Genomic DNA, 15,896 nt, shown 5'->3' on the forward strand with positions numbered 1-15,896 from the left:
CCCTTGTACGTCGATTCCTTTCTCAAACAGGAATCTGCCCACAAGCTGCAGAGGAGCTGCTCACTGTGTCCTGCACGGCTGAAAGGCGTGGAGGGGACTGGCGGGAGGGGTGAAAGTTGCTCCTGACTTCCCCATGCATTGAAAGAACACAGATCAGATTGAGGTTGAATCCTGACAAGAGAGAATTACTGTCTTTGGGGGACAGGGGGTTGGCTGGTGTGGAGGACCTCTGGTCCTGAATGGGGCAACTGTGCCCCTGAAGGACCAGGTGTGCAGCCTGGGAGTAATTTTGGACCCACAGCTGTCCATGGAGGTGCAGGTCAATTCTGTGTCCAGGGCAGCTATCTACCAGCTCCATCTGGTACACAGACTGAGACCCTACCTGCCCGTGGACCGTCTCACCAGAGTGGTGCATGCTCTGGTTATCTCCCACTTGGACTACTGCAATGTGCTCTCCGTGGGGCTACCTTTGAAGGTGACCCGGAAACTGCAACTAATCCAGGATGCGGCAGCTAGACTGGTGACTGGGAGACCAAATAACACCGGTCCTGAAAGACCTACATTGGCTCCCAGGATGTTTCTGAGCACAATTCAAAGTTTTGGTGCTAAACAACCGTGGCTCAGTATACCTGAAGGAGTGTCTCCACCTCCATCGTCAGCCTGGACACTGAGGTCCAGCTCCGAGGGCCTTCTGGTGGTTCCCTCCCTGCGAGAAGTGAGGTTACAGGGAACCAGGCAGAGGGCCTTCTTTGTAGTGGCGCCCGCCCTGTGAAACGCCCTCCCATCAGATGTCAAGGAAATAAACAACTATCTGACGTTTAGAAGACACCTGAATGCAACCCTGATTAGGGAAGTTTTTAATATTTGATGTTTTAGCATGCTTTTAATATTCTGTTAGGAGCTGCCCAGAGTGGCTGGGGAGATCTGGCCAGACAGGGCGGGGTAAAACTAATACATTATTACTACTACTATTATTATTATTAGGTTGCAGGAGCAACATGGGGTAGCTCAGAGCACACAGTATGGGCAACTTTGGTTAGAAGAGGGTCGTAGAACCTCAGACCTGGAGGTTACACCTGACCCCCAGAACACCCCCCAAGCCACACACATCATTGGTCTTGCTCTTACCCTCATTGTTTCTGCCTACCTGGCATATGTCTTGCTTGCCTAGATGGGGAATAGAGAAGGGTGTTTGGGTGCTAGCCTACTGTATAAAAGTAAGATTTACTTTAATTGCTCCACCCATTTTGCCTTCGGACCTGCCTGCCCTAGGCATGCGGCGCCTGGGAAGTTGCTGGAAAAGGAATGTGGACCTCATGCTGCGAAAAAATTATCTACCTCTGGGACTGGGCAGGAAGGGGCAATATGAGCAGTCCCATGCACCAGCCTCCACTTATCTCTGGACTGTACCTGGTTCTTGGCAGGACTAGCGGCTCCTGGTGGCGATGGGGTGGCTGCCCCCCGAAGGGAACTAAGGGAACTAAGAAGTTCCCCAAATATTGCTCAGAGGCCAAGAAGAAGGCCAAGATGCAGAGAAAAGGAGAATCGTGGCAGAACTGAAACCTTCAAAGTTGCTCCCGAGATCCCTTTGGGTGGATGGGTAGAAACAGAAATGAACGAGCAAAGAGATAAGGCAGTCAACAAAAGCAAAAGCAAAAAAAGGGGGGGTTAAAAATATCCTAAGAATGTTGATGGGTCCAAGACAGACCCGCCCCCCTCCTCAGCAAATTCCCTTTGGAGCCCTTAAGAGTACAGGCAGGTGTAGTAAGAAGTCCCAGCTGGTTCCTTGACTGTGGTGTGAGTCCAGCTCCAGGCCAGCTTAGGAATTTCATAAAATCTTGAGTTAGAAGGGACCCCAAGAGTCATCTAGTCCAGCCCCCTGCAGCGAAGGAATCACAGCTTAAGCATCCATGACAGGTGGCCATCCAACCTCTGTTTAAAAGCCTTCTGTGACCCAGGTGGTGTGATCCACTGTCAAACAGCTCTCACCATCAGAGTGTTGTTCCTAACGTTTAGTCGGAATCTTCCTTCTTGTCCTTTGAATCCATTGGTTTGGGTCATCTGTTCCGGAGCAGCAGAAAACAAGCTTGCTCTATCTTCCAGGTATTTGAAGATGCCTCTCATATCACCTCTCAATTCTTCTCTTTTCCAAACTAAACATACCCCAGCTCCTTCAACCGTTTGTCATTAGGCTTGGTTTCCAGACCCTTGATCATCTTGGTCGCCCTCCTCTGCACAGGTTCCAGCTTGTGAATATCCTTCTTAAACCGTGGTGCCCAGAACTGGACCCAGGACTCCAAGTGGGGTCTGACCAAGGCAGAATAGAGTGGTACTATTCTGGATGCTGGATGTCTGTTAAAGCAGCCTAGAATTGCATTAGCTTTTTTCTTTATTTCTGTTGCATCGCACTGTTAAGCTCGTGGTCCACCAAACCCCATGATCCTTTTTGCAATGATTGCTGTACATAGCAAGGAACTGATTCCTAATTCAGCTATCAGCCTGGGCCATCCTCTCATTCTTCAGGCGAGGAGCTTCTTTTTTCATTTTCTTTCATCGCATACATGTTCACCCATCTATCAAATCACCCTTTGCCAAAATAATCCACAATAGAAATACTTTCTGAAATCAAATCCATGTGGGGCTTGGGATAGGTGTTCTCCTGGTGACATAACAGGAACCATCCAATGAGCACTGTCCACAACCGGTTTTGGCTGCGGACTGGAAGGATGGCTCCCTGGGAAAGGCCGTATTGGAACAATGTGTGCTAGATTCCTCTTCGCCTTAAAAGTTTCAGGTGTGTTTCTGAGCACCAGTAAAAGCATCTGTGCAATATACGATAGAAGCCCCTTTACACAATATTTCCTCTGCTCCTCTCCTGCTCTTGCCTCCTCCCACAACATCTGAGTTGTCTTTGAGTTGTCGGGAGGCATCCAGCCCAAAAGCAGAGGATCTGATTGGCCGGCGTTTGCTGCTAAAAGGCTCTCCTGTTGCTGGATGTAAAACAAGAGCTGGAAAGCCACACTTGAGTCTCTTCCATGGCTGACCAGAGATGGGGTGGGTAGGGGGTAGCGCAGGGCAAAGAGTTGCTTCCCCTGCTACAATGAGACAGCAAAGCTTCGTGAGCAACACTTTTATTTACAAATATAATTAAAAGCTCTGACAGTTATATCATGCTCTTCCCTTTGAGAACCTGAAAAAGGTTTTCTCTCTTTTTTTTTTTGCTTTTTTCCGTTTAGTATTTTTTTTTAAAGTGCATGCAAAAGAAGTAAAGCCTTTTTTTTAACCTTTTTTATTGTAAGAAAATACACAGTTTGAAAGTGTGAATAATGCAATATTTATGACCAAGATTATCGGGGGACAGGGAGAGGGGAGGGAGGGGGGAACCAAAGGTGGGAGTTGTGGGTGGGTCGCAGGGAGGGGTGTGGAGGAGGAGGAAAGATTTAAGGTGATGTGAGAATGAGAGACAGTGTTAAACTCCAACGATTGACTTGGAAAAGAGGAAGGGTGGAGGGTTTTTGGAGGGGTGGGTGGGGGTGTCGGCGTGGCCTGGAGTGTGGGTGGGTTGGTGGGGGGGGGTCGGAGGGGGGGAACAAGTCATCAGGTAGTAAAAAAACTTCTGATCAGAGAAACAGTTAAAATACAATATGAAAATAAGTAAATTTCTCCTTAAATTTCCTTCTATACACAAAATACACAATTTGACAAGGCCCAATTTGTGCTCCTGGGATTCTCTGGGCTCCTTAAGTTTTTTTTTTTTTAAGTGTATTCACATCCTCTGCTACAGCAGAAAATGATTATGATACAATCAAGAATGTGCCAAAGACCAACGGCCAAAAAAACCCACCTGGCCTGGCCTGACCCTTTTTCAAAAAAATCACGCTCTCCCTCTTTCCCCAACCCCCCTCCCCTTCCCCCCCGCCCCCAAAGTAATAATATGTCCACCACTGATATGTACAGCACAATTTCAGAATTCATATTTTCTGTAAAATGTATCAAATTTCTCAATCTCTTAATAAAATTTTTTTTATTATTATTTTTTTTCATTTAGTTATTCCTGATGAATAAATACCAAAAAAAGAAATAATAATAATTAATAATAAAATTAAAAACTCAAAACGTTATGCAGCAGCTGATTAAGGTAAGGCTGCGATACCCATCTCTCTCCCCCTGGGAATCTGACTCCTTTTAATTTTCCTTCCTTGGTTTTTTTGTTTTTTTTTTGCTTGAATTTTCATTGGTAAGGTGGCAAAAAAATATGAGTGATTGCTGAAAAGCAAACATACATCCACTTTTTTGTTTTGATTCGTTAGAATTGTCTCCAAAGTTTTCATTGAAACGTTTTTTTTTAAAATAATAATAAAAAAAATCATTGCACAGAGACATCAATACTGTGAGACACTATGAGATTCAAGAGAGACTGCGGAGCAATGGTCCTGCTCTGAAACGTGACACTTGGCGGGAAGGGGGGGCCCCTGATGGAGTAAGAATATACAGGCACTAAGTCCGACATGATGTCAGTAAGAGAGACAGAAAGAGAGAGAGCACACCCGTTAACATGGGGGGGGGAATGTTGGGATTTGAGATATTTTTTGTTTGCATTTTTGTTTTTTTTAATGGCAAAAGAAATTTAATCTCATCTGTAGTCCTCCTTAGGAAATTCTAACGTGACCAAATTTCCAAAGCCCATCCGTAGGCTCTCCATGTCAAAAGTTTCAATCTCTCGCTCTTGCCTTTCCAACAGAAACTTTATCCTCTCGCTGCGTTCCTTCTGCAGGGCCGCCAGCTCCTCTTCAATCTGAAACAGCATAAAAGGGGGGTTCTTTTAAAGCAAGCTCCTCAGAATCCCAAATGTTTGAGGAACAGATCTAGACAAGAGGATTTCCTACCCCTCCATTTCTCCTGGAATGATACTGGGAAGTGGATGTGTGTGTGCTTACTGGGTGTGCTTGCAGCAGAAACAAGTCAGTCGAAAAGGGATGCTGAGTCCTTTCCTTAGTGATTTCTCCTTTCCCAATTCCTCCTGTGGTAGTTTGTTTTTTAACAAACCTCTCCCGCCTCCCCGGGACTCTGAAACTGCAATATAGCTGTGGGAGGGGAGAACCATTTGTGGAGGGGATCAAAGAATCACAGAGTTGGAAGGGACCCTGAGAATCAACTGGTTCAACCTTCTGCAATGCAGGAATGAATATGCAGCTGTCCCCTATGACGATCGAACCTGCGACCTTGGCATTATCAGCACCACGCTCGAACTAACTGAGCTATCTTTGTTCTTAGTGCAGGAATCTTTTGCCCAACATGGGGCTCAGACCCACAACCCTGAGATTAAGAGTCTCAAGCTCTACCGACTGAGCTACCCAGTTAATATGTGTCTCTGTGTTTGCTTTCAGTAACTTTCCCATCCAATAACACTTCTAGGCTCACCTGGTGAGCAGAGAGTTTGGTACTGCTTCACCAGTGCATTCCCTGCAGGGTCCCTGTTGGCAAAGCAGATGACTGTAGCCTGGACACCTGAACCCTCCCACTCACCAGCCGATGAGCGGGTTCAATCCTGCTGCATGCAGCTTTGCCCCACCCCGCAGATCAACTTCACAGTAGGTGGGTGGGGCTGCCAGTTACCTGGTGTCATGATGTCAGCTGGCTGTGACAGGTGGGTGACCCCGCCCACCAGTCAAAGCTGGCTTGTGCAGGTGATGAAAGATCTGGCCTGCCAGGCAAAAAAGCCACTGCATTTGGGGAAACCTCTGGTGGCAGTCTTAAAACACTGGAGCAGGTGGACTTTCCATTAGAACACACCTCCGGCAACGACACAGACCAATGCGTCTAGCAGTCAGGAAATCTGATTCCCTGGTGCACTCCAGCAAATGACAAATAAGCACCAGCAGTGCTATTCCTTTTCTGTCGCTGGTATTCAGTTAACCTCATGGGGCGTCTGATCAGGAATCTATCCGTCTATTCCTACTAGAGTTGGTTCAGCCATTAACTATTTACTCACAGCATTCATAAATGATTTAAAGGGTGGATCCATTCCTAAACCCGAAGATGCCAACTACCTAGTCGGTTTGGAATATTCCTCCCGCCCACAAAAGCAACGAGATGGGAAATTCCTTCCTTGTCTCAGTTATTAAAATGCCCATTATGCAGTGCTTATTATTACCACTGGTCTGGAGGCCAGAGAGAAAACAATTTACAGTTTCTGATTTATCTGAGTGGGCAGAAGACAGCTTGGCAAAGCAATGCTGTTGTGAAGATGCCTGCTGAGGGGCCTGTCTGCCTGTCCCCTCTGTATTCAATCTGCTAGTTTGCAGATACTATGAAAGCATGGGCGGTCTGGAGGGTGGCAACACAAGAAGGGGCCTTTTCCGTGGTGGCTCCCTGCTTGTGGAATGCTCTCCCCAGGGGTGCTTGCCTGGTGCCACTGCTACATATCTTTAGGTGCCGGGCAAACATGTTCCTTTTTAATCAGGTCTTCAGCTGTTAAACACTGGTGGCTTTTGTGCATGGGTGGGATGCTTTAATGCAGTTTTTTTAAAAAAATAAAAAATAAAGAAATAGAATTGGATTTTAGACTTTTTTAATGCTGGTTTTAATCTATGTATGTGTACAGTGTAAGTCGCTTTGAGTTGCCGTGGCAAAAAAAAAGGTGACTAATAAATTTTAAAAATACCACTGGGAGTAATTGCTAAGGCTCCCGTATTCTCTTCACAAGGAACTGATCCTGCTAGGATCCTGGTACCTAGGGAAATGTAATGCATTGCCGCTACCAGGTTAACTGCAGAGTGCGGGATACACCTGGACAGTATGCACAATTCCACATCCCCACCAGTTCTTCCTTTCCTGGCTTTTTTGGCAATGGCCCAACCCCTGCCATACCTTTTGCTCAAGATGTGCCCTGCGTAACGACACCCTCTGCTCCAGCTTCTGGAGTTCCCGCTCATGCTGTGCTTCCGTCTGCATCTTGATTTTGCTCTGATAGGCATTCAGCAGCTCCATCTCTTGCTGAAGCTGCAACCGCAGGGCCTGGCATTCCGCTTCCTGAGCCTCATCTAGCCGCAGCTGGGAGTGTAAAAAAAACAAAAACCAACAAAATCATTTACAAAGTTAAGGGCGCTTGCTGGTCAAATCTGCTCTAGGGTTGGGCACAACAGCAGCAGCAGCAACAACAACAACAACAGTTGTTTAGGCAGGCCGTGAAGACGCATGCTCCAAAAGGGGAGAAAATGCAAAAAGGTTCTGTAATCTGGGGAAGTAAAGTTAAGGTTGGGTCCACTTCCTTGAGACTCTAAAGCTCCCTTCCTGCCATTGGCCCACAAACCCGTTCTGCCCCTCTGGATGAGGTCTGTACCCAGCATGACTTTCTCTTACCATCTCCTTTCACCCCCTTTCCCCCTAAGTCCCTTTCTCTTCCGCTGTATATAGACCACAGATGGGGAGCCTGTAGCCCTCCATAAGCTGCTGGACTGCACCTCCCATCAGCTCTTCACTTTTGCCATGCTTTCAGGGGCTGATGGTTAGTGGAGCCCAACAGCATCAGGGGAGCTGCCATAGGCTCCCTACCACTGGCAGACTCAGTCCTGCCTCATCCAATCATTGTGGCTCCAGCACACGGAAGCACCCAGAATCCTTTGCTGCTCAGCACTCCTCTCTCTCTCTCTCTGCTTTTCATTCCTTTCACCTTGCATGGAGTTTCAAACATGCCCATTACACCTGGGCTTTCACCGCTCCCAATCTCCTTTTCCCTGCCTTTCTGCCAGGCTTCTGCCGCCTTCTCACAGCTCTCCTTTGGCCATCCTGCCCACACAGCTTCTCCTGCATCTAGAGCCACTGCAAAGTGCATCATACACCTTGCCTAGCGGCAGTCCTTAGAGTGGCCACAAAAGCAAGTCAGTCTTTTTTTTTATCTCCCATACTGCAGATGGGGAAGGGATGAGGCTGAGAGAGTATGACTTGCCTGAGGTCACCTGGTGAGGTCATGGCAAGAGCTAAGATTCACACTGGGAACCTCCTGGTTGGCAGCTCAGTATCTCAGCCATTATGCTACTACACCAGCTCACAGCCTGTCATCAACATTTCTTGGCACCTGCTTTATTTTCCCAGAACTTAGAAGTGTTTCTGAACACTCCAAGGTATGCCATCAGCTCAACCAAAAGGTGTTTTCCTTATCACCCCCACCACCAAATCCATTCACGCTTGTTTCAGAGAATCACAGAATTGGGAGGGACCTCAGGGGTCATCTAATCCAACCCCCTGTGATACAGGAATCTTTCACCCAATGTGGGGCTCAAACCCACGACCCTGAGGTTAAGAGTCCCATGCTCGACCCACCGAGCTATCCCTCAGGGCTTGGTTATCTTGAAGGTATCTGGATATTACAGCTGTGTGCAACTGGGGCTTTAAACTTCACACGTGCACATACCAATGTATGCAATCTGAAAAGATTATTTGATCATCGGTGTGTAAACCTGCTCCAAACAAGCTTGACGAGGATTGCACATGCTGTTTAGTTGTTGTTTTTGTTTTAAATTAATTTGAAAATAAAACCAGGAAAAGGAAAGGAGAAAAGAGGGGAAAGAGAAAGGAGGGGAAATGAAATAAAACTAAGGAAAAGGAAAGAATAAAAAGGTAAAGGGACCCCTGACCACTAGGTCCAGTCGTGGACGACTCTCGGGTTGCAGCGCTCATCTCGTTTTACTGGCTGAGGGAGCGTACAGCTTCCGGGTCATGTGGCCAGCATGACTAAGCCGCTTCTGGCGAACCAGAGCAGCACACGGAAGCACCGTTTACCTTCCCGCCGGAGCGGTACCTATTTATCTACTTGCACTTTGACGTGCTTTCGAACTGCTAGGTTGGCAGGAGCAGGGACCGAACAATGGGAGCTCACCCCGTCGCGGGGATTCGAACCGCCAACCTTCTGATCGGCAAGTCCTAGGCTCTGTGGTTTAACCCACAGCGCCACCCGCATCCCAAGGAAAGAATAAAAATATGCAAATATTTCTAAAAACAACAGCAAACCGCCATCAGTTCTCACCACAGGTAAGGTGACCACCAGTGCTTGTTAATATTTTGAAGAGCAAAAAAGAGGACACTATGTTGATTCTCATTTTATATGTAGGCTATAGAAACTGTGACATATTACTGAGGGGGGCAGGAGAAGAGGAAAGCAAGCATCCAGTTATGACTATGTCTCATCCAGAAAGTATAGCCAGAGACATTTTGGCAAATTTTCAAAAAATCCACCCAGACAGAAACTTTACCCTGAAAAAGAGGATGTATCCTGGAAAAAGAGGACGCATGGCCACCCAAGTTAATATGGAACCCTTTGTGGGGTTTGTGTGTGTGGAGCCCAGAGCTGCCCTCACCGCTTGCGATGCCATCATCTCATTGATGCTCTGCTCGTACTGCTCAGCCAGGATGGCAAGCTTCCTTGTCTGCTCGTCCTTCAGGCCTTTCAGAATAGTTTTGTGCTCACTCTTTGGAGTCACTTCCAGCTGGTGGTTCTTGAGTGCTTTATACTGCTTGGTTTGCACTTTGCAAGTGTCCTGGAACTGCTTCTTGATCTGCATTTCCATGGCCTGCAATGGAAGGCAACAACTCTGGGTGAGGTTACACGTGGCTATTTAAACATCGACGTTATCTGCATATCCCTATACGTTATTTAAGAACGGTACGATATTCATGCAGAAGTTTTACACTAAAGAAAATGTAACATCCCTATAATGGGCAAATGTGTGCTCGAGAGAACCACGCCTCTCTTGCAAGCTGCTTTCTCCACGGAACTATTGCCTGTCTCGAACCCATATCTCATAATTTCAGCTATTTGCTATTTTTTGTGTGAGATAATTATCTGCTTTTTCCCTTTCATGTGGAGAAGAGCAGTTACCAGATCCCATGGAAGGCAGGGGTGCCAACTTAATAAAATATCCGGGGGGCAGGTAAGCACATAATCGATCACATGATATGCCACATGCACTCCATTTGAATGACAATGCCCATTAACTTGGGGGGGGGGCAGACCCCTTCAAATATTTGGGGGAGGGGCTAAGGGACCTCGCTCCCTAGGAGTTGGCTCCTATGATGGAAGGTAACTGTAAGTGAACGACTCCTGAGCTATTGACACCAGTAAGTCCTCCTCTGCTGAATGAATATATGAACAGGCGCCAAAATGGTGGCATGGATGTGCTAACAGCACCAAACACCAGGGATGGGGGAACATACAGCACTTCAAAGGTGGCTGGACTCCCATTTCCCTACCTGCATGACCAATAGTCAGGGATTATAGGAACCACAGTCCAATGACATCTGGGAGACCAGATTCTCCATCCCTGCCACACACACACATGGAATTAGCAGGGTGGCTAAGGTCAAGCAGTTGACTTTGCACCGCTTATCCCTATATCCCAGCTAGACTGCAGCCTTCGCCTAGTTACTAACCTTCAGGTTTTTGGGCTGCTGCCGCAGTTCCATGACATGCTTCCTGTGCAGCTCCCGCTCCCGCCGCTTGTTGTACTCCAGCTGGTTCTCAAGCTCCGTCTGGTGCTGCAGCCGGATCAAGTCCATACGTAGCTTCTGCAACGTGTGCAGCTGCCTGTATTCTAGCTCGCGCGTCGACTCGTCGTGCCGGATTAGCATGGCGTGCTCCATCTCTTTCTGCGTTCTCTTCTTGTTCAGTTCCTGCGCGGCATAAGGGGAAGGGGTCAGGTGCGATCCCAAGCGAGGCAGCAAACCCCAATTTCTCATGCATAGTAAAAAAAAAAATGGCAATGTTTTTGACCGACAGCCTACCCTAGTGTCCATAGCAGGGCTCTCGGGAGACTTGCAAAATGTTTTGTTGGACTGAACTAAGGTCCATGTGGACCTGCATTTCCGATATTAGTCAGACAGAAACTTTGGGGAACTCACAAGTAAGGTATGTGATTGCTGGCTTTCCCTTCCTCTTTGCCCCCAGCAGCTTGCATTGAGAAGTTCCTTGTGCTAAGAGCCACTGACAGACCTGCTTCTCCATGAGCATACCTACTCCTTCTTGAAAGAGATCTAAGCCAGTGTGTGAACTTGCTGGGTTTACTGCACATTGTGTGAAGAAATGCGCTCGTTGCCTCTGCTGCACCTACTTCCTACCTGCTTTGTTGGGGGCTTGCAAGAGAGTCCCAAAGCAAACCTGCTCCTTCTCTCCACGATGCCCGTGCATCTTTTCTGCTGTGGACTTCTGCAAACTGGCCAGTAGGTGGCAACCGGGAGCAACATGAGCTCTGTTTTAGAGCCAGGATACCTGTAACTTGTCACTTTGGACACTTTTCACTGAAGAAAATTCAGCCTGGCTTCCTTTTTTTCTTTTTCAACTGTACAACTGTGGTTGGTGTTGCATAGGGAGAATAAGCATTTTAAGAGGGACTCCCATCAATGTTGCTGTTTAATCGGAAAGGTGGAGAAACCATTTAAGGGACCTGCGAGCCATTATTAATGTTCAATGGCATTTTTATTTTTACAAAAGTTTGCCATTCCACTTTGGGGGCCATTCCAGAACCTTTGTTCCTGTGTGTGTTTTGATACATAAAAGAGCATTCTCCGCCCTTGTATTCCTAACCTTTAGTCCACCAGTCATCACTCTCTTAAGCCAGAACCCCAGGCGGGCCACACCCAGCCACATCTTTCGGCTGCTTCTCAGTTCCTTGGGAGATTCTGCCCTCTGAGTAACAGAGAAGAGCCGCTGACAAAAGTTTCAATGGACATGCACTCAACACACCTGCATATCCACCACACACCCTTGTTTTCATTCCCCGCCCAAATCCATTATGCAAAGTAAGCTCCCTCCCTCCCCTTCCAATGATCCTACTTCTTTAGTTCATTTCCTTTGAATGAATCCTAATTGCTAGGTGTGCCATAGTGACGCAGCCAAATCGGTTACCCAGAATGGCCCCTCTTCGCCCAAAGGTTCTGACAACTGACAGCTCTAGTAGTTCTGTTCCTGGGATCAGTTTTACAATCCTGTGAAGATATTCCTCATATAAGGAGCACAAATCCAGCCGGCTGCTCCCAATCTTATAAGCAGCTAGCGCCAAAGCAGAGCTCCAAGCGGTTATTCTGCTGTTGAACCAAAGATGGAGAGATGGGGTGGGGAAATCATGGTGTGGTCCCAGATCACTACCACAGATCTCATTCGGAATGTGCTGAGCCACAAGATACTGTAGTATTTAGCGAGCTTTGGCCCTTCAAATTCAGATCATAGAATTGCAGATGGGCCTCAAGGAGTCATCTTGCCCAAATTTTTGCAATACAGGAATCACAGCTAAAGATTCCCTGACAGATGGCCATCCAACCTGTTCAAAAATTCCGATGAAGGAAAATCCACCACCTTCCAAGGTAGTCTGTTGCACTGCCAAACAAGCTCACATTGTTAGAAAGTTCTTCCTATGCAATATGCTAGGAGCTGAATGTAGGCTTTGTGTGTGGTATCTTAAAAAGTAAAAATTGTGCAACCAGTAAAGCTGGAAAAAATATGGAAACTGGGGACAAAACATCATTTTGCATGGTACAGTTTGCATTTTTTAATTCTGATTTTGCTAGTCATCATGTTGAGTAGCAAATAGCTTCCCTTCCCCCAGATATAGGCTTTCTGTCTCCTGAGGTGTCACCATGTGCTTCCAAGCATATTTCTGCAGAAATTTGCTGTTTCTTTATAAGTGCAAGGTTAGACACTTACAGAAAGGTTAATTCCGCATCTACATTTTACTGTATGTCTTTTCTTCTGTGGAACTGGTACTGCGGTGTACATACAACCTGACTCCTACCGTTTCATCATTTGATAGTGAAACACGAGTAAGCTTGTTTCAAATTGGAACAGCTTCATGGTGTCAGAACATTTACAAGATGAAGCCAACAGCTTCCATTTCTCTAGAATTCAAAAAGACACTTTCATGCTTTGGGTTAATAAATTAGTGCATCTTAATTATTGCACAACACCACCTAAACTCCCAGAATTTTGTAAGCCGGTACATGCTGTTAATATTGTGAAGTTGAGTTCTCCAGACATACAGCACTAAACCAGCTAAACAGTTAAGAAGTGGAAAGTTAAGTTGTGATGCTAGGTGCAAATTCAGAATACACAAATAATACTCAAAATGATGCATGCTTAAAATGATAATTCAGTACAGATTAGTGACTTTTTTTTTAACCAGAGATTAAAGTGATTTGCATGTTTTGATACAAATCTGGTAATGTTGTATTCTAGATTTAGTGTTAATATGGGTGAAATATTTGCCCTTTATGCCCTTGTACATAGTCAGAGCAGGATCTTTCCACGCCTATACATTCTGTTCCTCTTCCCTAAGTGCTCAAAGCATTTTGCCTATGTCATCTCAAATGATCCATGCAACAACCCTGTACGGTAGGACAAAATTCTTTTCTTAATGGTACTAAAAGACTGACATGCTAAAGTCCAACTAGCAAGTTCAAGGTGACTAAGGTAGGGTTGCCATATTTCAAAAAGTGGAAATCAGGACACAAAAGTTGTTGAGCTGTTTTGGGCCAAACTTGTTGAGCTTTCCTAGACATTTCAGCAATTTCTGCGCAGACACTGCTTAAGGGGGCTGAATACCAGCTATGTCTGGAAAATTTCGGGCGTACGGCAACCTCAGACTAGGGTGGCCACTTACACACTGCCAAAAAACGATGAGTAAAAAGGATTTATGTGCTTGCATAAGATTTGCATAAATGGATAGATGCAAATTTACAAATAATCACTATGGTTTACATAGAAATAAATTACACCCTAACATTGTAGGAAAGAATGTGACTTGTGTGTCTGCCCAGTCTGCTCTCCAGTTCCTAACTGTAGATGGGCAACTTCAAGACCTCTCCTGCTCTGTCTCTTTATGGTTATTTATCTTTAAGTCGGACCTGGACCAGACGGCCAATGTAATGTAGTCATTTAGAGTGTTGGAATAGAAACTGGGAGACCAGGGTTCGAATCTCCACTTGGTCATGAACCTCACAGGGTGATCTTGGGCCAATCCCTGCCTCTTAGCCTAAACTACCTCACAGGGTTGTTGTTGTTGTTAATTCAATTTATATACCGCCCTATATCAAAAGATCTCAGGGTGGTGTACAACATTGGAAACACATTACAAAACATCAATGATAGAAACATAGTAAAAAGCATACCGACAGACAACCCAATAGTAAAACAATCATAATAATCGCAGTGGGGTTCAGATGATGAGGGAGAGAACCATACAGGCCACCTTTAGCTTCTTGGAGGCAAAGGTGGGATACAAATGCAACAAACAAATAAATGGCTGTCTTCTGTAATGCAGGACACACAGCCACCCTAAGGCTGCCCTGAGAACTTGGGCCAGGGGATTCCACCACCTCCTGGCTCACCCTCTTGTCACAAAAACCCTTCACTAGGTATAGCACACATTTCTACTGAGAAGTAAGCCCAGCTGTATTCATTAAGGGCTTTCTCAAAGGTGCATGTATGTATTGGATTGGTTAGGCTTAGTCCACTCATACAGCAGAATAAGGTGGCAGAAATGCAGAACTTCAAAATGCAGATCTAAGAGTGAATGTGTCACATATTGTTAATGCTTCCATGTGTTAAAATAAGAAAAGCAGCAAAACTTCCCTGCAAGTGATTTTTTTTTTTGCACAATAGCATACAGACTACAGAGCAACCTCTGATGTGCTAAGTTTCTGCTTATTTGCAGGATTAAAAACACACACCACAATGGCAGAACTGTTGAGATAGGATCTTCTATCTGTTCTGATCTACTCTACCACCTCTGTTGAATGTATAGGTCAGGCTTTAGCCCTCTCCTAGGCAGACTCTGCAATGACAAGTGGCCATCACAAGAGAGCTGGGGTAGGATGGATGAGTGAAGTAAGTTGGCAGCACCTAGTACATCTCACACTTGCAAGCATATTGTCACTAACACCTGCAGTTGTGAGCTTCTGCCGCCCTGCAATGTGAAGAGAGCAAAAAAGGGAAACAGTGAATGAATACAGAGGCCCTGTCACCAATTAATAACTTACCACAGTGTGCATGTAACCACTTATAGTGAACAAGCTGTTTGTATGGACCTCCCAAATGGTAAAGAGTATTAACATATGGTATCGAGGACAAGGTGATTGCAAGCATAGAGGCAGAGTGGAAGGAAGGATGCAAATGACAGTAACTTCTGCCATGAACTGAGATGCAAAGATGCAGCATCGAACTATCTGTATTTATATCATAGCAGAAGGGCCACCATTCTTACATAAAACACCTAAGTGTGTCTCTTGCCAGGAGCTGAGTGGGTTCCAGATTAACTGAAATTGTATGTTGGACAGTGATGCCAAACAGAGTTAGATCAGTGGTCCAGCTACAGCAGTATTGTCTACTCTGACTGGCAGTGATTCTCTGTCTACTCTGATTGGCACGGTTTCCGGGAGAGGTCCTTCCCAGCATCATCTGGAGATGGTAAGGATTGAACTTGGGACCTTATGCAGGCAAAGCATGTGCTCTACTGCTAACCGAAAGTTTTCCTCTCTGCAACACACGACACACAGAGCTGTTCCTCTTCTGGAAGCCACTTGTGCCGATTCTGGTGTAGCCCCAGCTTTGCTCCTACAGGAGGCAATGAAGGCCACCAACTTGGATGACTTTAAAAGAGGACCAGGCAAATTCATGGAGAAGAAGGCTATCAATGGTGACTAGCTATGATGGCTATGCTCTGCCTTCATGGCTGGAAGCAGCAATGCTTCTGAAAACCAGTTGCCAGAAAGCCTCAGGAGCTGAGAGCATTCTTGTATTCTAGTTCTGCTTACTGGTTTCCCATCTGGTTGGCTACTGTAAGAACAGGATGCTGGTCCAATGGGCTACTGGCCCGATCCAACAGGAAATTCTGGTGCTGTACCCCTTGATC

The 15,896-nt window shown here is 46.1% G+C and overlaps 1 protein-coding gene across 5 annotated transcripts in view; it reads right to left on the reverse strand.

Annotated features, from left to right (window-relative positions):
* Positions 1 to 3,115: 3,115 nt before the first annotated feature.
* The window catches only part of TAOK3 (TAO kinase 3), a 118,645-nt gene continuing 105,864 nt past the window's right edge, over positions 3,116 to 15,896 (reverse strand). For all 5 annotated transcript variants that reach the window (XM_082203101.1, XM_082203099.1, XM_082203100.1 and 2 more), the window contains 4 exons: positions 10,429 to 10,668; positions 9,357 to 9,569; positions 6,871 to 7,053; positions 3,116 to 4,795 (listed from right to left, as the gene is read on the reverse strand). In XM_082203101.1, the coding sequence (XP_082059227.1) occupies positions 4,634 to 4,795; positions 6,871 to 7,053; positions 9,357 to 9,569; positions 10,429 to 10,668 (798 nt within the window). In that variant the 3' untranslated portion in view covers positions 3,116 to 4,633. The remainder of the gene's footprint in view (positions 4,796 to 6,870; positions 7,054 to 9,356; positions 9,570 to 10,428; positions 10,669 to 15,896) is intronic.

Source organism: Podarcis vaucheri (genome assembly GCF_965113315.1).
Source record: "Podarcis vaucheri genome assembly, chromosome: 16".
Lineage (NCBI taxonomy): Eukaryota > Metazoa > Chordata > Lepidosauria > Squamata > Lacertidae > Podarcis > Podarcis vaucheri.